The 22,989-nt window shown below is 43.0% G+C and overlaps 1 protein-coding gene across 1 annotated transcript in view; it reads left to right on the top strand.

Moving 5' to 3' along the window:
* LOC124133520 (cullin-5-like) overlaps positions 1-22,989 on the top strand; it is a 32,522-nt gene that overhangs the window by 4,154 nt on the left and 5,379 nt on the right. The window contains exons 2-16 of the mRNA XM_046497928.2: positions 816-925; positions 4,451-4,553; positions 5,213-5,398; positions 7,614-7,755; positions 9,348-9,574; positions 10,565-10,658; positions 11,702-11,832; positions 12,212-12,319; positions 12,925-12,989; positions 14,278-14,410; positions 14,717-14,848; positions 17,115-17,238; positions 19,522-19,694; positions 21,116-21,277; positions 22,015-22,133. Of these exons, the coding sequence (XP_046353884.1) occupies positions 816-925; positions 4,451-4,553; positions 5,213-5,398; positions 7,614-7,755; positions 9,348-9,574; positions 10,565-10,658; positions 11,702-11,832; positions 12,212-12,319; positions 12,925-12,989; positions 14,278-14,410; positions 14,717-14,848; positions 17,115-17,238; positions 19,522-19,694; positions 21,116-21,277; positions 22,015-22,133 (2,009 nt within the window). The remainder of the gene's footprint in view (positions 1-815; positions 926-4,450; positions 4,554-5,212; positions 5,399-7,613; positions 7,756-9,347; positions 9,575-10,564; positions 10,659-11,701; positions 11,833-12,211; positions 12,320-12,924; positions 12,990-14,277; positions 14,411-14,716; positions 14,849-17,114; positions 17,239-19,521; positions 19,695-21,115; positions 21,278-22,014; positions 22,134-22,989) is intronic.

Raw genomic sequence — 22,989 nt, forward strand, 5'->3', positions numbered from 1 at the left:
TGAAATGCAAAAATTGCCAGGCTACAATCAGGACCTCCAGCCTTTAGAAGATGTATTCCCTGATTAAAGTCTTCAGGCCCTCATTTTAAAAGAACTGCAGCTTATTGTCATAAGTACATCGACAGGTAAATTTACTGCAGGCCATAAGGACCCATACAATTTTGAAACAAGGGGCCCAACACGAGATCTAACTGCCACAGGCCGATGGGCAGGCGCTTATTTCGAGCACTGAATGATCGTGGGTTCAGTTCAGAGATTCACCCTGCTCATTATTCTCGATTTGTCAACACCTTGCTTGAGGGTTTCAACAAAGTGCTGAACATCAAAGACCAGCGTCACTTTAAGTTTTGTCATCACATCAATTCTGACACGTCCCTGGAATACTGTTTGAAGCAGCATTAAACCAGCATTACAAATTGGCACGAGTCATGTAGTCCTTGCCAAACTGGCCAACAGTTAAGGTATCATAAGGCAGGGCTAGAAACTACCAGTTTTCGTCCACTAGTCCTTATAATGATAACATATAGCAAAACCCTTAAAAAGGGCAAATTTCTACTAGTCCTTCTGATACCTTTACCATTGGGCAGTTTGTCTAGGACTATAGGACTAGTGCCAATTTCTAACACTGCATAAGGACTTGTAGAAATTTACCATTTTTAAGGGTTTTGCTACATGTTATCATTATAAGGACTAGTGGACTAAATATGTTAGTTTCTACCCCTGATTAAACTCAACTCACACTCTTGGTCACTTGTTTTCTCTCATTCATGTGCTCACATGCTGATGATGTGGACTAAGTGATGTTTTTGTTTCAGCAACAAGGGCAGTGTAAGTTTGAGGACAAATGGCCGAGTATGCGGCCGACCGTCCTCAAGCTGCTCCGGCAGGAGGCAGTCACACGGGACGAGTGGCACGGACTCTTCTGGTAAGTCAGAACACTGTACAGTCCATCATACTTCCTGCTTCCCTCCCTACCTCCACAACTGTAGCCTGATCAGTCATGATTGCCCAGTAGAAGGCTATCAATTTCGATAACCTACCACTAGTTCAACAGGAACACTGAACAACTGATCATACTTCCTGATTCCCTACCTGCCTCCACAACTGTAGCTTGATCAGTCATGATTGCCCAGTAGAAGGCTATCAATTTCGATAACCTACCACTAGTTCAACAGGAACACTGAACAACTGATCATACTTCCTGCTTCCCTCCCTACCTCCACAACTGTAGCTTGATCAGTCATGATTGCCCAGTAGAAGGCTATCAATCTCGATAACCTACCACTAGTTCAACAGGAACACTGAACAACTGATCATACTTCCTGCTTCCCTCCCTACCTCCACAACTGTAGCCTGATCAGTCATGATTGCCCAGTAGAAGGCTATCAATTTCGATAACCTACCACTAATTCAACAGGAACACTGGACAACAGGGGTGGAAATTTAAAAACAAACTTCACTTGCCATCGGACAAGTTTAAAGACAATTTTCACTTGCCCTGATTTAATTTTCACTTGCCCAAATAATTTCAAAATAAAACTTCAAATCATCCATATGTGTTTATCTCTTTCAACACCGTAGGCCGGTTTTCCGGCCAAGAAGCATCGAGTCCCCAGACACTGTAGGCCTGTTTTCCGGCCAAGCCGTAGTCACATCAAAATAGTTTATATTTTTATGGACCTACCTGTAATATCATTCATTTATTAAATCTGTCACATTTCACAATTTCTGAAATACGTATTCCATTTCAATTTATCATTTTTTATCGATAAATTAAAAAATTATTCACTATTTCCCGCGATGTTAGTGAAAATAAAATTCTCGGACACACATTTCGACAACGGGTCCCATCAAACATGTCAAAGAGCAAAATAAAGACGTTTTAAACAAATCTTTAAATATATTATACAAAGTAATAAATAAAATCAACAAAAATATATCTAAAAGTAATCAAACTTAGACTCTACATCTAAGTTATTATTTCCATCTTTTCGTGCGATTGTGTGTAATGTAAGTCAATTGACATCTCGGCTTTATGCATGAAAAATCTTTGTCACAGCTCGTTACCTAGCACGATACATTCACGAAGTTCCATATTTTTAATATGTATCGTGATTTCCTGCTTAAAGAATAACACGATTTAACAAAAAATCTTTCGCCAACTTCTGAAATTTATCAAACACGAGCTTGGTATCACAGCTGTAATTTGATTGGCTGTCTGAGGTCACGTGCTAAAAATTGACCAATCACGAAACTTGTAGCAGATTTCGGCAAGAAAGCCTCATTAGAAACCAATTTTAATCCAATGAAATCGCTTGTTATAACTACGGGGAAAAAACAGGCGATGTTATGAAAGCGAGATTACGAAATTTCTCTCAGCTAATTTATTGTTCCATTTTACCAGTAATTAGACATGTAGACAGTGATAGTAATTTCCAATATTACTTGCCTCCGGAAAAGATAAAGTAAGTGATTTTGTTGCCCGACCTCGTATTTCTACTTGCCCCGGGAGTCGGGAAATGGCAAATTTCCACCCCTGAACAACTCATCATTCTTCCTGATTCCCTCCCTACCTCCACATCTGTAGCCTAATCAGTCATGATTGGCCAGTAGAAGGTGATCAATTTCCATAACCTACCAATAGTTCAACAGGAACACTGGACACCCAATCATACTTCCTGCTTCCCTACCAGGGCGGTGGGGTAGTCCAGTGGTTAAAGCATTGGCTGGTCACGCCGAAGACACGGGTTCGATTCCCCACATGGGTACAATGTGTGAAGCCCATTTCTGGAGTCCCCCGCCGTGATATTGCTGGAATATTGCTGAAAGCGGTGTAAAACCATACTCACTCACTCACTATTTCCCTACATAACTCCATATATTCAGCCTGATCAATCATGGTAAATCAAAAACCTCTAGTACTGCCATGAAATACAGTCCCTGTCTCCAAGAACATAGAATGATGTTACAGTTGGGATGATAATATAATCTGACAGCAGTGGGGAAAGACAAACAACTACCACGTTTTAGAAAAACTTCAGAAGTAATCAAAGTTACACACACTTTAAATTTTATGAAAATACATAAAATATTTACATATGCAGACTTCTGTGCTACATCTAAAACAGATCCTAGCCATGGCAATGTTTTCCCCAGTTGGTAACAGATCCCAGTCAGAACATGCCGAGTTAGTGCTCATACAAACAGTACATAATCCAATCTCATTAAAATCAGGTCTTAGTTCTCGCTACCACTAAACAAAGATCTGAGGTCCTCCCATTACGGGTCACGTCAGCATGACCTTTCATCCAACCAATCAGAGCGTCGCTTACCAGATCCTGAAAGTGACAGTTGGAATGTGTTTTCTAGTCATGCAACCTCGAAATATTTAATAAAGGGTATTCCAAACGACAGTTACAGGTTTTATGATTATATCCATACAATCTATGCCATCTATAAGCCATTCCAGAATGTTGTTTTGGTCAGTTTTAAAAATATGTTTCAAAGCGTAGTCGCCAGTTCGACACTAGTGTCGTAAAGCTCGAGATAGCTGCCTTCTGATTGGCAAATGTCGATTTCTTGTCAGTCATTTCATTGATCGGTCAATGTTCGCGAAAGGTCGTTCTGTCTAGGTTTGTCTATTTTTGTCCAGGTTTGTCTGGCTTTGGTCAGGTTTGTCCAGGTTTGTCTTGGTTTATCCAGGTTTGTCTGGCTTTGGTCAGGTTTGTCTAGGTTTGTCCAGGTTTGTCTAGGTTAGTTTAGGTCTGTCTGGGTTTGTTCATTTTTTGTCCAGCTTTTTCTTGGTTTGTCCAGGTTTGTCTATTTTTGTCCAGGTTTGTCTAGGTTTGTCTATTTTTGTCCAGGTTTGTCTGGCTTTGTCCAGGTGTGTCTGGCTTTGTCCAGGTATGTCTATTTTTGTCCAGGTTTGTCTATTTTTGTCCAGGTTAGTCAAGGTCTGTCCAGGTTTGTCCAGGTTTGTCCAGGTATGTCTATTTTTGTCCAGGTTTGTCTATTTTTGTCCAGGTTAGTCAAGGCCTGTCCAGGTTTGTCCAGGTTTGTCTATTTTTGTCCAGGTTTCTCCAGGTTTGTCCAGGTTTGTCAGAACCATTCCTCATGGGTTTCACTGAAGTGGTCAATGCCTGTGTCCTGCACCCCTTTGGGCTTTCCTCCAAAATTAAGCTGACACACCGTGATATAACTGGAATAGTGTTCAGAACTCACTCTTACCATGCTTACTATTCAAATGAAACAATTACGGGTAACTATGCATTTTATTGTACTAAATGCAGTTTCCAAGCACTAAGCCAAGCAAAGAGAGGTTTCTATAAAGTAAATAGAAAAACAGAATTAAGAATTTGGGATTTTTTACTGACATTTGCTGCAGACTTGGGCCGAATATCGGCGTCAGTGTGTTTCTACATAAACCCCTGAAACTGTTCTGTTTGTTCAGGGCGGTACATTCTGTGTGTATGTGGGATGAGAAAGACGGACCACCCAAAATCTACCAAGCTCTACAGGATGACATTCTGGATTTCATCAAACAGGCACAGACAGTAAGTACCTCTGACATATATTTAAGAAATATACCTTGAGTCGTTTGTTTCTTATATGGCATATCAACATTACATACAGGCTCTTTAAGGTGCTAGTAAAAAGTACACGCTTTAAAAATATTTACCCGTATTTAAATAATGTTAGTAAAAAGTAAACACTTTAAAAATATTTACCTGTATTTGAATAATGATGACTCCCTGAACGAATCCATCTGCTGCAATGTCGGACAAGTCCATTTTTTTAATCAGGAGGAGGGGGTAAATTTTGTCTTTCCCGCATACTTTCATGCTGATAATCTTCACCTTTTTGCTCTTTAGCGATTGTCATATGTATCCCACTTTTGGAAGCCATGGTTTGGCCATTGTGTTTATCTAGATTGCCCAGCTACATCTATGGGGTAAAACTCTCTAGACCCTCTCAAATATAACGTCATCCAATTTACAATGTCATCATGTTGTGAGCGCATGTTCGAATCTCCAGAAATGACGTCATGATAGAACAGAGTTTTATCGTGAAATATACCACGCTTTGTTCTTCATTGTTCTTTGCAATTTATCGCGTAGCTGTCTTATATTAACATCAGATTGTCCACAGTGTGTGCTGTATGTATGAATGGGTAGCCTAGAGGTCCTCTTACAGTCATGTTTTTTGCTTGCAGCGCGTGCTACAACACAAGGAAGATTCAGCCTTGTTGCGAGCGTACATAGCGGAGTGGGGCAAGTTCTTCACTCAGTGTAACTACCTGCCTAAGCCATTCAACCAGCTGGAGGCTAACCTACTTGGGAAACTACACAGTAGCATGCCCAAGAAGGCACAGGGAGGAGAGGAGAGTCTCGTTAGGAAGGTAGGTCCTTCTGGGGAACAGTTAGGAAGGTAGGTCCTTCTGGGGAACAATCTCGGGGAGGAGAGGAGAGTCTCGTTAGGAAGGTAGGTCCTTCTGGGGAACCACACAGGGAGGAGAGGAGAGTCTCGTTAGGAAGGTAGGTCCTTCTGGGGAGCCACACAGGGAGGAGAGGAGAGTCTAGTTAGGAAGGTAGGTCCTTCTGGGGAACCACACAGGGAGGAGAGGAGAGTCTCGTTAGGAAGGTAGGTCCTTCTGGGGAACAGTATTGATGGTAGGTCCTTCTGGGGAAACCACACAGGGAGAAGAGGTGAGTCTAGTTAGGAAGGTAGGTCCTTCTGGGGAACCACACAGGGAGGAGAGGAGAGTCTCGTTAGGAAGGTAGGTCCTTCTGGGGAACAGTTAGGAAGGTAGGTCCTTCTGGGGAACAGTATTGATGGTAGGTCCTTCTGGGGAAACCACACAGGGAGAAGAGGTGAGTCTAGTTAGGAAGGTAGGTCCTTCTGGGGAACAGTTAGGAAGGTAGGTCCTTCTGGGGAACAGTTAGGAAGGTAGGTCCTTCTGGGGAACAGTATTGATGGTAGGTCCTTCTGGGGAAACCACACAGGGAGAAGAGGTGAGTCTAGTTAGGAAGGTAGGTCCTTCTGGGGAACAATTAGGAAGGTAGGTCCTTCTGGGGAACAATTAGGAAGGTAGGTCCTTCTGGGGAACAGTTAGGAAGGTAGGTCCTTCTGGGGAAACCACACAGTGAGGAGAGGAGAGTCCGGTTAGGAAGGTAGGTCCTTCTGGGGAAACCACACAGGGAGAAGAGGAGAGTCTAGTTAGGAAGGTAGGTCCTTCTGGGGAAACCACACAGGGAGGAGAGGAGAGTCTAGTTAGGAAGGTAGGTCCTTCTGGGGAAACCACACAGGGAGGAGAGGAGAGTCTAGTTAGGAAGGTAGGTCCTTCTGGGGAACAGTTAGGAAGGTAGGTCCTTCTGGGGAAACCACACAGGGAGGAGAGGAGAGTCTAGTTAGGAAGGTAGGTCCTTCTGGGGAACCACACAGGGAGGAGAGGAGAGTCTCGTTAGGAAGGTAGGTCCTTCTGGGGAACAGTTAGGAAGGTAGGTCCTTCTGGGGAACCATCTCGGGGATGAGAGGAGAGTCTCGTTAGGAAGGTAGGTCCTTCTGGGGAACAGTATTGATGGTAGGTCCTTCTGGGGAAACCACACAGGGAGAAGAGGTGAGTCTAGTTAGGAAGGTAGGTCCTTCTGGGGAACCACACAGGGAGGAGAGGAGAGTCTCGTTAGGAAGGTAGGTCCTTCTGGGGAACAGTTAGGAAGGTAGGTCCTTCTGGGGAACAGTATTGATGGTAGGTCCTTCTGGGGAAACCACACAGGGAGAAGAGGTGAGTCTAGTTAGGAAGGTAGGTCCTTCTGGGGAACAGTTAGGAAGGTAGGTCCTTCTGGGGAACAGTTAGGAAGGTAGGTCCTTCTGGGGAACAGTATTGATGGTAGGTCCTTCTGGGGAAACCACACAGGGAGAAGAGGTGAGTCTAGTTAGGAAGGTAGGTCCTTCTGGGGAACAATTAGGAAGGTAGGTCCTTCTGGGGAACAATTAGGAAGGTAGGTCCTTCTGGGGAACAGTTAGGAAGGTAGGTCCTTCTGGGGAAACCACACAGTGAGGAGAGGAGAGTCCGGTTAGGAAGGTAGGTCCTTCTGGGGAAACCACACAGGGAGAAGAGGAGAGTCTAGTTAGGAAGGTAGGTCCTTCTGGGGAAACCACACAGGGAGGAGAGGAGAGTCTAGTTAGGAAGGTAGGTCCTTCTGGGGAAACCACACAGGGAGGAGAGGAGAGTCTAGTCAGGAAGGTAGGTCCTTCTGGGGAAACCACACAGGGAGGAGAGGAGAGTCTGGTTAGGAAGGTAGGTCCTTCTGGGGAACCACACAGGGAGGAGAGGAGAGTCTGGTTAGGAAGGTAGGTCCTTCTGGGGAAACCACACAGGGAGGAGAGGAGAGTCTGGTTAGGAAGGTAGGTCCTTCTGGGGAAAGTATGAAAATTAATGCCCCTCCAAAACACAGTAATGTTTAGGTTAAGTCATACTTGAGAGTCAAAGTTAGTCTTCATTCAGTACCTATATTGTTCATTAACGTTCCAGTTGCAGCTGTTAGCGACTCAGAGGATGAAGCAGTTATTGTGGTTGTCACAAGGCAGTACATGGCATAATGCTTGTGTTTCAGCTGATGCTGGACAGCTGGAATCTGAGTATCTTCTCCAATATCAAGCAGCGCCTACAGGACAGCGCCATGAAGCTGGTTCACGCGGAGAGGAACGGAGAGGCGTTCGACTCACAGCTGGTTATAGGTGTCCGGGAGTCGTATGGTAAGTAGATGGTTTCAAGGACTTGAACTAACAACTTGTACTGTAAATACATGACACTGTTTTATGGATAACAACTTCTTTTATACTTTGTAACATCCTCCAGGGCTGTTGAAACGTCATTGCAAAGAATAAAACCTAATCCTAGACGCATAAGGCCCCATGTACCCGTCCTCATCCTGCTGCAACTTGTATTGTTATCCATAAAATAGTGTCATGTATTCATGTTCTTCCAACTTCTAAATGCCTGTCAAAGACAACTTATGCTTTATTAAAATGATGACAGTGAAAAGCATTCAGATGTAAATGATTGTTTGCAGTTAGTGTTTCAAATACAAACATATACCTAATGTCTTCACAAATTGAGTTTACAAGGATTATTTGAACTGTGGTGTTGGATTTCCTGTGGTTGTAGGGACACTAGGCTCTTTGTCATTGAAGTAATCATTATATAGTTTGGCTTGTGGGAGTGAGTGAGTATGATTTTACGCCGCTTTCAGCAATATTCCAGCAATATCACGGCGGGGGACACCAGAAATTGGCTTCACACATTGTACCCATGTCGGGAATAGAACCCGGGTCTTCGGCGTGATGAGCGAACGCTTTAACCACTAGGCTACCCGACCACCCGGCTAGTGGGAAACTTAGGCATTGTATCTATGTAATAGGGGTCTTCAGCAACCCATGCTTGCAGTAAAAGGCGACTATGCTTGTTGCAAGAGTCGACTAACAGGATCAGGTGGACAGACTCGCTTGGATCGATTGCATGGATCGATGATCATGATGTCAATGACTGGATTGTCTGCTCCAGACTTGATTATTAACAGACCACCGTCATATAGCTGGAATATTTCTGAGTGTGGCGTTAAACAGACAGACAAAACAAACAAACATGAAACGAAATGCTGTCCAGATTGCATAAAAGTATCTCAACCAACCTTAATGAACCAGTCTTGAAAGTCAAACACAAATTGGTCAACAGCAACAACTTTTCGTCCGTTCGGGCACAAGAACATGATTTAACGCAAAAATGGTGTGATTTAAATATGTGTATCACATGTTGACTCAAGTATCATAGTGTGTATACATACTTTATCATCCAAAACTGGCTCCCACAGGAGATATCGCTTGGATGAGATCAAGCGATATCTACACTGTAGATATCGCTGCAATGAAATGACATCACAATGCTTTGCAGACCAATGTGACGTCACTGGTTACCATGACGTCACAATCAAATGACATCACTAATGGCTCTGCTACTGAAGCTGTTAGCAGTACTTTTTACACTGAAAACACTGCTAATTATCGTCTACAAATTGAAAAAGTTGGAAGAATGATGTTGGATGATAAATAAAATCTCACCCCCGTGTCTTTTGATATCAAATATATCAACACTCGTTGATAAAAGTGGCAAAAACCTCGGCAAGCCTCGGAATTTTTCCCCTTTTATCAACTCGTGTTGATACATTTGATATCAAAAGACACTCGGGTGAGATTCTCTATGGGACACCTCTAAGATATACTTTACAAAAGTCCATTTTCAAATGCTCTTTGCATGTGTGGTGTAAATATTGCTTTTATTTTTCTTAAAGTTAACCTAAGCTCCGATGTAGAAGACAAACTAAAGATTTACCGCGAGAACTTCGAGAAGGCGTACCTGGAGGCGACCGAGGCGTTCTACAAGGTGAAGGCCCCTCGGTACCTGGAGGACAACGGTGTTCAGAACTACATGAGATACGCCGACTCCAAGCTGAAGGAGGAGGAGGCCAGGGCGCGCAGGTACCTCGAGACCGGATACGGATGTAACTCCGTCGCAGCTGTGAGTAGATGCACTTTTTAATTTTTTTTTACAGTTTTTGGTTCTAAGTTCTAAGTCACACATAAAATACCATAACAATCCTGGCTACATACAAATTTATTGTTAAGTCTACCCCTGAAAGCCATCCACGGAGTATACAAGAGGGAGGAACCCCCTTCCTATGCCACTGTAAAGAGGTGGGCAGCAGAGATGCTGGGGTCAACTCAAAAAACCAACTAGTAGGTCAACTGTCAGAAAATAATCTTTGCATATTGTCAGTTGTCCAGAATTGCATCCCTTGGGTAGCCAGAAACCTGTGATGGTTGGTTCGCCCCGATTATGTCTCTAGGTTTGTCAGCACCATACCCATCATCGTGGGTTTCACCGAGGTGGTAAACGTAAGACCTGCATCACTGCGGGCTTTCCTCCCACATCAAGCTGACACACTGTGATATACCTGGACTACAATTGTCAATGTTCACTTCATGCTGCTTTCATTCAAACATTTGTGTATGTGTGTCATGTAATTGTTATTTAGGCTCACATTCATTGTGTACTCTGTTATCTGTTATTGAAGATATTTCTTGTTTCAGTTTGTAATTCCATTTTGGTAGAAAAAAAATATCATGTCTGATGATGTTTTTTCATATCAGTATTACTAAGTTTTGGCCATTTGTTTGTCACAAATTCTGTCTGCGAGATATCCCGTGTTTGCTAAAACACATGACATAGGACATTCCATTCTGTAGCAGACATGGGAAGATTCAAGTCAAATTCGTCTGTAACAAGCTGGAAATCGAGAATGTAGACCGAGATTTTACTATGGTATCCTGAGGAGTCATATAGGAGCAAGCTTGTTCTTTAGTGTGTCCTTTGTCACGTGATCACCGAACATAAAATCCAGTATTGACCACAGGAGATGGAGCTTCAAGTGTATTAGAGTGTTGTGTAGAACTGTATCATTATTATGATGATGATGATGATGATGATGATGATGATGATTTCCTCCAGCTGACCGAGTGTTGTGTGCGGGTTTTGGTGACAGACTTCAAGGAGACGATTCTACAGGAGTGTGCACTGATGATCAAGAACAATGAAACAGAGAGTAAGTGTCCAGCTGTGCCACACCATGCTAGTGTTGGAAAGTCATGTCATAGGGTTTGATGTTCATAGAAATATAGACCGCCTCCGTGGTCTAGTGGTAGAGCGTCCTCCCGGAGAGAGGAAGGTCCGGGGTTCGATCCCCAGCCGCGCCATACCAAAAGACGTTAAAAGATGGTACTTGTTGTTACCCTGTCTGGCGCTCGGCATTTAGGGGCTAAAACAAGGACTGGTCGGCTCGGAGTCAGTATACTGTGTCTGAGTGGGGTATTCATGTTAAACTGCGGCATGGTATCTCAGTGAGCTAGCACTATAAATCGGCATCAGTCCGGACTAGTTCAAGCAGCCACACAAACAAATACACATACATGCACATCGCTATATAAGTGCAATAATCTTGGACGCGACGTTAAACCCAATTTCACCTCACCTCATAGAAATATATATACACACAAAGCCAATATGTCACATTAAAAGAACAATCTACAAGCCAAGTCTGACAGAATTAGATCTATATTGTATCAACCATAAAACTCCTTTTACCCAGATTGTGATTAGGGTGGAGTGACGACCTGACAATTATTTAGTACGTCATTGGAGATGCAACTTGGCAGGAGCCTGCTAACCGAGTCAGTTCATCTAATGTTAAAGGTACCTGGAGGGCTAGCATTCTGATCTTTTCCAGGTGTCCTTTTATGATATCCCTGTTCTGGCTGACTGATCATGAAGTTCGTACAGGCCACCAGACAAGTTTTCCAAATGGTGGCTTGTCAATCAGACAGCTAGATTTTAGGATGTGTATTTTTAAGTGTAAACTAAGCAAACTAAAGAACCATCTCTGTGAAGTCAGTAGGTGTTCCACAGGCTTCAGAAGAATCCATATCAATTGAACAGGGGACAGCGGTGGAAAGTGATGCGGTTCACGTGCGAATACATGCTTTAGTTGTCAGTGCACCACATCGACTTGACATGCACTGATGTTATACTGTGACAGCTGGAGGTTGGGACAAGTGATAGTGGAGTGTAAGCCTGGATGTTGTGTTTCAGAGTTGCGACTGATGTTCAGTCTCATGGACCGCGTGGCGGACGGGATCACACCCATGCTGCACGACCTGGAGTCCCATATCATCAGTCAGGGACTAGCGGACATGATGGCCTCCGCCGAGACAATCACCTCCGTAAGTCCATCACCTCTCTCTTTGTACTCTTTGAGATTTCTGGACACAACTGGTCCTCAGTGACCAAACCTTGTCATACGAGTCGACTAGATTTATACTTGGCTGACTCTCTATGTGCATGTTGCAGGGTTTGTTGAGATTGTTCTTCAGCTATACGTGTATGTTGCAGGGTTTGTTGAGATTGTTCTTCAGCTATACGGGTATGTTGCAGGGTTTGCTGAGATTGTTCTTCAGCTATATGTGTATGCTGCAGGGTTTGTTGATATTGTTCTTCAGCTATATGTGTATGCTGCAGGGTTTGCTGAGATTGTTCTTCAGCTATATGTGTATGCTGCAGGGTTTGTTGATATTGTTCTTCAGCTATACGTGTATGTTGCAGGATTCCGAGAAGTATGTTGAGCAGTTGCTGGACCTGTTCAACAGATTCAGTACCCTGGTACGAGAAGCCTTCAGCGACGACCCACGCTTTCTCACATCCAGAGACAAGGTACACACAGTCAACAACTTGAAAGTCTCCTCTGGGTTTAACCCTTTTCATCCCCCCAGTTTGAAAAACAGGGGGATATAGTGACCACCATGTCCGTATGGAGCGAATAATTCTTATTAATACTTGCTATTTAGATTGGTCTAGTGATGAACTGGTGCTTTTTGATGATTTGGAATTTTTATTTTATTTTTTCCATGATTACAAGTCGGACTTATACTAAAAATGAGGGTAGTGCTTGTGACAGGAGCAGAACTCTAAAACCGTTGAATATTTCCAGATGAAACTTGTTATACAGATCAGTCTTATTGCGAGCTGGTGCCTTTTGATGATTTGGGATTTTCAAAAATGCAGAACAGCATTATTTTTTTATCCACTGAACTGAAGATATCCATTGGCAAAAAAGTGGGGTATAAGTTGCTAAACTCTATGTCTGAATTGCAGCAGGCCGGGGATATGCCATCCCCTGGTGACTCACGTTTAGTTGGGCTAGCAGATGGCCGGCCCCCATTGTCTACTTGTAAGAGTTATAGAGTTACCTTTATGCTGTTTATATCTCATGTTTTTCTTTTTCTTTCTAATATTTGATGTTTTTTCTCTCTTTTCAGGCCTATAAGAGTGTAGTTAATGACACATCAGTATTCAAATTAGAAATTCCATTGAAAAACAAAGGGTAAGTTGATCCTGTGTGTTGCAGGGTTTGTGTGATAGTCAAAACATTGTGTCACAAACTCAGCTTCACATCCATGCAAATTCCTCCTTTATTTATCATTGTTTAAACTCGGAAGTGTCAAAATTCTCAGTTGGCTCGAATTCATTTAGGGGTCCCAAGTATCCAAAATAAACATAAAGTTTCCAAAAGACTCGGAACAGTTCAAGGGAACAATATTGTCCACACACCCACAATTGCCAAACTTTCAACTCACTTACACACAATTGACTAACCTCACTGCTATTGTTGCAATTACATCTAATGTTTTCTAAATAACGGAACAAAATCGAGACATCTTATTTTGACTCATTAAGGAGCAAGCTGATTACATGGACAGAAACTGACTTAAGTGTTCTTTCATGACTGCCGATATGCAGTGGTACGTAATTGGCTTGTGATTCTGATAATCTGAGCACAACATACCAGTATCCAGCGGAGCCTCATCAACAAGCACAACTTACATCAAGGGAGAAAGCCGATTACTGTATACCCATCGGCAGCAAGTGACTGAAGTGTTCTCACATGACTGCTGCCCTCTTCACTCCCAGCACCCTGTGCAGCACGAGACACATTCACAAGATTTGTAGCGTGCAGAGACAGTGGCAATCTATTTACTGGACTTGGTGTTCACAGAAACATTTTAAGTGTAACAAATGTTATGTTTGGGATCACACTTTTCTTTTGGGGGGGTGAATTCCATCCGGGATTCAAACCCACACTGCCAGAGTGAGGCACCTAATCACTCGACTCAAAGTCAGCGATCTAACCCAGTCAGCCACTGAGGCTTTCACAAAATGAAAGTCCGACAACTGGTAGTCTAGATCCCGTATTTTGTGTACCCCTATGTCCGATTATCAAATTTAATTTCGGTCAAATTGTTTTTATTAAATATGCCTTAAAGTATTAAAATCTGCAAAGTTGGTATGTTGAATTTAGTTGACCTTAGCAGAACAAAAACGTAAAATATGCATTAAATAAGCTACAATATGCATACAAATCAAATCCTAGCGTATCTAATATGCAACAAAAACTATAACTACAGTATTGAAATAAAACGAATGCGTATATTACGAAAAATTTCATGATCGTGTATTAGTTGATCAGTCCCCTCACCAACAGTTACATTTAGTTTGTCCTGGGAGCCTTGTGCAGTATAAGATATTTATGATACAGAAACTCACTCCACTGATAATCTCGGAGTCAGTGACAGCATGTTTTGCGTGGCGTGACACCCTGCTTTGTGTTGCAGAGTGGGCACCAAGACACAGCCGGAGTCCAAGTGTCCAGAGCTCCTGGCTAACTACTGTGATATGTTGCTGCGGAAAACACCCCTCAGTAAAAAACTAACCTCCGAAGAAGTCGAGAAAAAACTAAAAGATGTTGTAAGTTGACAAGGCTTTTTACTCACGACATTGTGACAAGACTTATTCCTAAGTTCCTTGTAAATTGTGGTTTATTGGATTATGGTTATGCTACATACAAAAAACAAGTGTTTTGAAACGTCAGATAATATGTGACTTGAATGATGTAGTTTTTTTAATACAAGATTAGTTTTTTATTTTAGCCGTATATATATACAATTTCAAGTACGACAAAAACCCAAAGAAAACTTTTTTGTCACAACTAAATTGAAAGAGTGTTCAATATGCAAAGCTGATGTTTCACTCTCCTGACCTTTCCTCTTTCAGTTATTAGTGTTGAAGTATGTGATGAACAAAGACGTGTTTATGCGATACCACAAAGCTCACCTAACGCGACGTCTCATCCTGGACACGTCCGCAGACAACGAGAAGGAGGAAAACATGGTGGAGTGGCTGAGGGTGAGTCTCCAGGGGCTGCATGAGGTCACACAGTACAGGGACACCCTTAGGTCTCACAGTGTAGGGACATCATGAGGTCACACAGTACAGGGGCACCATGAGGTCACATAGTGCAGGGGCACCATGAGGTCACACAGTATGGGGGCACCATGAGGTCACACAGTATGGGGGCACCATGAGGTCACACAGTGCAGGGGCACCATGAGGTCACACAGTGCAGGGGCACCATGAGGTCACACAGTACAGGGGCACCATGAGGTTACACAGTACAGGGGCACCATGAGGTCACATAGTGCAGGGGCACCATGAGGTCACACAGTGCAGGGGCACCATGAGGTCACACAGTACAGGGGCACCATGAGGTTACACAGTACAGGGGCACCATGAGGTCACACAGTGCAGGGGCACCATGAGGTCACACAGTGCAGGGGCACCATGAGGTCACACAGTACAGGGGCACCATGAGGTTACACAGTACAGGGGCACCATGAGGTCACACAGTACAGGGGCACCATGAGGTCACACAGTATGGGGGCACCATGAGGTCACACAGTGCAGGGGCACCATGAGGTCACACAGTGCAGGGGCACCATGAGGTCACACAGTACAGGGGCACCATGAGGTTACACAGTACAGGGGCACCATGAGGTCACACAGTACAGGGGCACCATGAGGTCACAGTACAGGGGCTGCATGAGGTCACACAGTACAGGGGCACCATGAGGTCACACAGTACAGGGGCACCATGAGGTCACACAGTATGGGGGCACCATGAGGTCACATAGTGCAGGGGCACCATGAGGTCACACAGTATGGGGGCACCATGAGGTCACACAGTATGGGGGCACCATGAGGTCACACAGTATGGGGGCACCATGAGGTTACACAGTACAGGGGCACCATGAGGTCACACAGTACAGGGGCACCATGAGGTCACAGTACAGGGGCTGCATGAGGTCACACAGTACAGGGGCACCATGAGGTCACACAGTACAGGGGCACCATGAGGTCACACAGTACAGGGGCACCATTAGGTCACACAGTGCAGGGGCACCATGAGGTCATACATTACAGGGGCACCATGAGGTCACATAGTGCAGGGGCACCATGAGGTCACACAGTGCAGGGGCACCATGAGGTCACACAGTACAGGGGCACCATGAGGTCACACAGTACAGGGGCACCATGAGGTCACACGGTATGGGGGCACCATTAGGTCACACAGTATGGGGGCACCATGAGGTCACACAGTGCAGGGGCACCATGGGGTCACACAGTGCAGGGGCACCATGAGGTCACACAGTGCAGGGGCACCATGAGGTCACACAGTACAGGGGCACCATGAGGTCACACAGTACAGGGGCATCATGATGTCACACAGTACAGGGGCACCACGAGGTCACACAATACAGGGGCATCATGAGGTCACACAATACAGGGGCACCATGAGGTCACACAGTACAGGGGCACCATGATGTCACACAGTACAGGGGCACCACGAGGTCACACAATACAGGGGCATCATGAGGTCACACAGAACAGGGGCACCATGATGTCACACAAAACAGGGGCACCATGATGTCACACAATACAGGGGCACCATGATATCACACAGTACAGGGGCACCATGAGGTCACACATTACAGGGGCACCATGATGTCACACAGTACATGGGCTCCATGAGGTCACACAGAACATGGGCACCATGAGGTCACACAGTACAGGGGCACCATGAGGTCACACAGTACAGGGGCTGTATGAGGTCACACAGTACAGGGGCACCATGAGGTCACACAGTACAGGGGCACCATGAGGTCACACAGTACAGGGGCACCATGAGGTCACACAGTACAGGGGCACCATGAGGTCACACAGTATGGGGGCACCATGAGGTCACACAGAACATGGGCACCATGAAGTCACACAGAATATGGGCACCAAGAGGTCACACAGTACAGGGGCTGTATGAGGTCACACAGTACAGGGCCACCATGAGGTCACACAGAACATGGGCACCATGAGGTCACACATGGTTGTGGTTTAGGCATTTTCTGGTCATGCAGAACAATAGGTTTTGATTTCTCATAATTCAGAGATAAATATGAACAATGTGTGTTTTCAGATTTGCAGATGCTATTGACTTTTTGATTGCCAGAAATTACAATTGTTACAATTTCCAGGGTTGGGGGGAATCTGGCAGGCTAGTGTCCATGTTAACCCTGAACAATGTAATTAAGTTGATGCACGATGCATATTCCACCCACAGGAGGTCGGGATGCCGGCAGACTACGTCAACAAGCTGGCCAGGATGTTCCAGGACATCAAGGTCAGCGAGGACCTCAACAACGAGTTCAAGGACGCCCACCGAAACAACAATGAAGGATTGGCGGGTGAGCTTTGTTTAGATAACTACATAACATTTGTACACTGGGGTGAATGGCTGGATTATATCTTGTAAGTGTACAGCCATTACAGAACTGAAGTGAAACTGTAGAGGAAATGACTTGGCCACTTTTAGCTGTCTGGGTTAGGGCTTTGTGTTGTTTGTTCTCAGTCTTCCACTCTGAATTCTCTCAATGTCACGGGGGCATGGGTGGCCCAGTCGTCTAAGGTGCTGCGATTCGCTGTGCAGAGTTGCGTCCCTTGGGCACGCCAGAAACCTATGAATTCAAATTCCGGTTCGCCCCGATTATGTATCTAGGTATGTCAGCACCATACCCGTGCTAGTGGGTTTGACCGAAGTGGTAAATGTCTGAGACTTCCTCCAACATTAAGCTGTCACGCTGTAATATAACTGGAATACTGTTAAAAGCGGCGTTAATCCAAACTCACTCACTCATTCTGAATGTCACCTCTTTGCTCTGTGTCCTCTCTGAGGTCACCCTCTGTCCTCTCAAAGCTCTCTGTGTGGTTATGGGCCAGAAGAACGAAACCTAGCCATAATGAACTCTAAAATCTCTTCGCTTTAGTGAAGCTACAGTAAGACTGGTCACGCTACAGTAAACACGGAATATTGCTGTACCGGGACTATCAAATTACAAGCAAAACACAGAAATGCGTATACCGTAATTAAAGTAGTAATTTATTAGATGCTGAAGTATAGTATAGTTGCACTAAAGTACTTTACATTTAACAAATTTAATAACTCTTATACTTTAATATTTCATAGATGTACATTATTATTTCTACAAAAACAACAAAAACTTATATCTTAAAATATAATGGTAAATACATAAATACATTCTATAATAAATTTGCGGTTGCACTGGCATACACGTTGTGTTCAAGTCATTCATTCCAAGTAGATCAGGTCACCAACGTGATCTGTGTACTCAACGTCGCCGATGACGTTGTTGACGAGATTGTCTGAACAAGTGCTGACCACCTCGCACTGGGTGAAAGTGGTGTGTGCAACCCAAGAGTGGGCTTTAGGGGTTGCTTTGGGAATTTTGAGATTCGGAATAGATGCCGATGGGGTTGGGGAGGAGAATTAAACTTATATCTGGGATTTTGAGGGATAGTTTAGCTGCTTTATATTACTGCTTTATATTTAGCTGCTTTATATTACCGTATATTCCACAAGAATGTTATTTGTTTGCCTGCCTTAGTAAGGTCGTTGAAGCTTTTAAGTATTTGATATATTAATTTAGGTCGGTTTTGGGTATTTTTGTTTTGGAGGGCTTGCAGTCCACTTAGGGAGTCGGTAAGTATAATTATTTTATGTCGTTTTTGAATTCTTGATTTTGGAGGGCTGAGGCCATGCCCATTAGTTCTGCCGTGAATATTGATTGGTTGTTTGGGAGTCGGAAGGATTGTGTGGTTTTAGTTGGTTGTGCGGTATGGACTCCGAAACCTGTGTGTTTGGAGATCGGATCTGAAGATCCGTCCGTGTAAATGTGACACCACATAGATAAATAAGTTGCACTCTTTATATATACCCTCAAATACATACTGTATGTATGCTTAAGAAACGACTCTCCTCTAAACCCATCGGTATCATAACCCATATCAACTAAGAAACTAATTGTTTGTTCAATTAAGAAACTGATCATCTCTTCTCCTGTGTTTAAACATCCAACTGTATTATCTCTTTATGAAACGACTCTCTAGTAAATCTCCTCTCCTCTGTTTGAACAGCACGGGCGCTAATCTAAACTACGGTAATCCGGTGTTTTTATAGCAATTACTCATTTCTCGCTTTCGTAGGACAAATACCCCAACTTGCGTTTTCGCTTTACTGATACTAGGGAAAATTGGATTTTCGCTAACCCGGCACGACACCCTCTGTGTGTATATTCTGCAGCAGAATAGGTCAAATCACTTTCTTATCAGTTTGTCGAATTAATCAAAGTTCTTGGTTATGTATAACATGAATAGCCTGGAAGTTAATGCTGATGTGGATTTGTTTAAGATGTGAAGATGGTATTTGATTTGTTTTAGGACGTGTAGGTGGTATTTGATTTGTTTTAAGACGTGTAGGTGGTATTTGATTTGTTTTAAGACGTGAAGGTGGTATTTGATTTGTTTTAGGACGTGTAGGTGGTATTTGATTTGTTTTAAGACGTGTAGGTGGTATTTGATTTGTTTTAGGACGTGTAGGTGGTATTTGATCTGTTTTAAGACGTGTAGATGGTATCAAGAATCAATAAATGGTAATGTTGTTCCTGTTTCAGATGCAATAAACATAAAGATCCTAAATGCGGGGGCGTGGGCGCGGTCCAGTGACAGAGTGGCAGTATCACTTCCTATGGAACTGGAAGACTATATTCCCCAGGTGGAAGAATTCTACAAACAGAAGCACAGTGGTCGCAAACTTCAGTGGCATCATCTGATGTCTAATGGCATTGTAAGTCCCTTGACAGATGGGGATGCAGGTTCAAATATGTCCCCAGGAACTGACACTAGTCGGCATTATCATCACTTTACTCATCATATCAATCACTAGCCCTGTGGGGGTTCTGGGTCAATATTTCCCCCCAGCAACCCATGCTGGTTGAAAGAAGTGACTTACTTGATGAAGTGGGCAAGCTCGGTGACTTTGTAGACTGTATGTCATCATATCAGTCACTTGATTATCTGGCCCAGACTCATGTATTTACACTCGTCACGATATGGCTGAAATACTGCCGATGTGACGTTAAATCCAAACTCACTCACTCACTCAATTATTTACAAGCCATCTTCATATAGCTGGAGCATTGGTGATGGCTGTGCTGCCCACCATTATTATTTTGACAGTCATTTCAGTATTTTGAACGAAATTCCACCAGTACGATTAAGTGAATTATATTGCATTTTTTCCCCCAAAATACCTTCACCAGTAATTAAGGCTAATTGGTAACCAAGCTACAGGCATTGTCACATGATAATCAGTTTATGATTGATTACAGAAAAACTCACTTATTTAGCATGTGATGGGAAGGTTTACAGATTATTATGCCACTCAACATGCAATGAAATAGATGATATGTATGCTAACTCAAAAGAAGTTAAAGAACAACTGATGTTTTCTTCTATAATTAATCTGTCATACCATGGTTTTATACTCCCCAGGGAGCTGAGAATGATTATTGAGTGCACACTGATCCAGTGACCCTTGTAATAATGTTTAAGCGCTTTGACTGCTTATGAATGGAGTACAGCATCATATAAATGGACTATTATTATTATTATTATAGTCATATGAAAAGATCAGGTGTTCTTTATCGTCTTTTTGAGTAATATGTATATCATCTATTGCATTGCATTGTATTACCCAAATTGAGTGGCATAATAATAAACTTCTTTTGAGTAGTATCTTTATCAAACCGTAAAGTCAGTCATGCTTCATCTTCCCGAGGCAAGAGAGTTAACTGACTTTAAAAGCCTTGCCAAACTAGGCTGGAATTACTGGGCTCGATCGCAGAGCCACCAGTGTCTATTACCAGTTATGTTCCTTCTAAACCTCTCCTATGGACCAATCAGATTCCACCTCTTGTATCACTTGCGTTTGCTTCACACAAAATGGTTTACTCACAGTTAACTCTCTTGCCTCGGGACGATGGTCATGCTTATAATGATTACAAATGTCTTTGAAAATCTCTGCTATGAGACCCTGAGTTGTCCTTGATATTCCTACATGCCTGGATGGGGGTTTGGCACCGGTGCATGGTTGGTGCTCACGTTGTTGATCATTGGTTTGTCAAGCAGGATTACTCTACAAATGTCATGTTGCTGAAGACGATTTTAACCATCATTCACTCACAGATTGTGTCTTCATTCTTTCAGATAACATTTTGCAATGATTTAGGAAGGTATGATCTAGAAGTCACAACATTTCAAATGGGAGTTTTGTTTGCCTGGAACCAGCGGCCCAGGGATAAAATATCCTACGAGAGTTTGAAGTTAGCAACAGAACTACCGGATGCAGAACTCAGGAGAACGTTATGGGTGAGAACAGTCTGGCTCTGTACAGAAATCACTTGGTTATTTTTCCAATCTTTGTATCGTGGCAAAGTGATACAGACACAACATGAACGATGTCTTGTTTCTCATCAAACACCAACCTCTAGAAAATGGTTTAGTTTTTTTCCATGTTAAATTTAATTCCAGATTTTGTTGTTTCCCTCCCGAAATGAACTTTTTGATGAAACCTGTCATGACAAGCTCTGAACCAGTAATGTGACATGCTGATTATATACATGGGGTTTGTGAGAAACTGTGACAGTCGGTGGTGTTGTACCACATCGGCATGAATCGGTGCTCACGCTATTGACCACTGGTTTGTCGGGTTCAGATTTGAACTAGTATCAGGATAGTGTGATGTAGTTGTAATACTGATAACTGCAACCACTATGAAATACACATTAATGCTAATACCTGCCTTTCCAAAACTGTTACACTTCAGTATTAGATACATAATTACATTGGTATTGAGCATAGATAGGACATGGCCATTGTTACTTCTATTTTAAGAGATTTTGGAGTCAGTATTCAAAGGGTCAGCAGGGAAAATGAACAATGAACAAGTTATTTTAAATCAAGCAGAAACTGAATATGTTATTTTACCCATTAATTATTTTTTTAGCATAATTGAGTGAAGTTCATTTCAAAAACAAGAACACAAGTTGTTAAGGCCTGCTGTTATTTCCATGATGAGGTCAGTGACCTGTGTTTCTGTGCTTCAGTCCCTGGTGGCGTTTCCAAAGATAAAGCGACAGATATTGTTGTGTAGTCCAGATGTGAAGGCTCCCAAGGACGTTGACGACAACACGCAGTTCTGGATCAATCAGGAGTTTGCACTGATGTGAGTCATGTCGTCCTCCTCTTGTTATCACTGGTGCAGTCTGTCAATGACAATTTTCAATTACGTAAAATGCCATACACATTTTCAGTGACATACGTTACCGTGACAGTATGACTGCCAGTGGGTTTCATATGGTAGCTCAAATGTGAACAGTGTCAAGCAGATGATGTCATATGAAACATGGCGTCGTGTTGTCAGGACAGACAGGCAGATCGACTTGTATCGGTTGTTACAAGATTATGTCAGGCCTGTTGAATAGGTGGATTTTATTAGTGGGCTGGGAGGCTATGTAATAAGAAGCTATGGTATATCTAGCCAGTTAATGGAGTTCAAGAAAATTAGGTCACACTGTATTGGGATTTAGACACAGCTTTGACAATATCTAACCCTTGATTTTTTTATTGATTTTGATTCATCTCATTAAGTGTATACAGTATCAATGATATACAATGTAGTTCACATTCCCCAAAATGTTATACAGAATGTCATGGTATTCCCCTTGAAATTGTTAATTACATGTAAATAAGAATATCTTTGTATGAGAACTAACGATTATTGTTTAATTATTTGATTTCTGTGTTGTTGATTGCTGTCTGTGTAATCCAAAGTTGTTCAGCGTGTATTAGAGGAAATATAGATATGTTTTACAGTTCATATGGGGGTGATCGATCGGCAGCCATTTTCTATGAATCGATATGTAGGCTATTTATGCATTCATACGCACGTTTTTTGTGAAAAGGCTTAATATGTTTGAAAGGGGTTTCCGTAGCAGAAAGGAAACCTCTTTTTAACCAATCAGAATCAAGCACTCATCAATGACATGGTAGAATAACTTACAGTTTCACATAATTGTGAA

The sequence above is a fragment of the Haliotis rufescens genome, unplaced genomic scaffold, assembly GCF_023055435.1.
Source record: "Haliotis rufescens isolate VD_foot unplaced genomic scaffold, xgHalRufe1.0.p SCAF_5, whole genome shotgun sequence".
Classification (NCBI taxonomy): domain Eukaryota; kingdom Metazoa; phylum Mollusca; class Gastropoda; order Lepetellida; family Haliotidae; genus Haliotis; species Haliotis rufescens.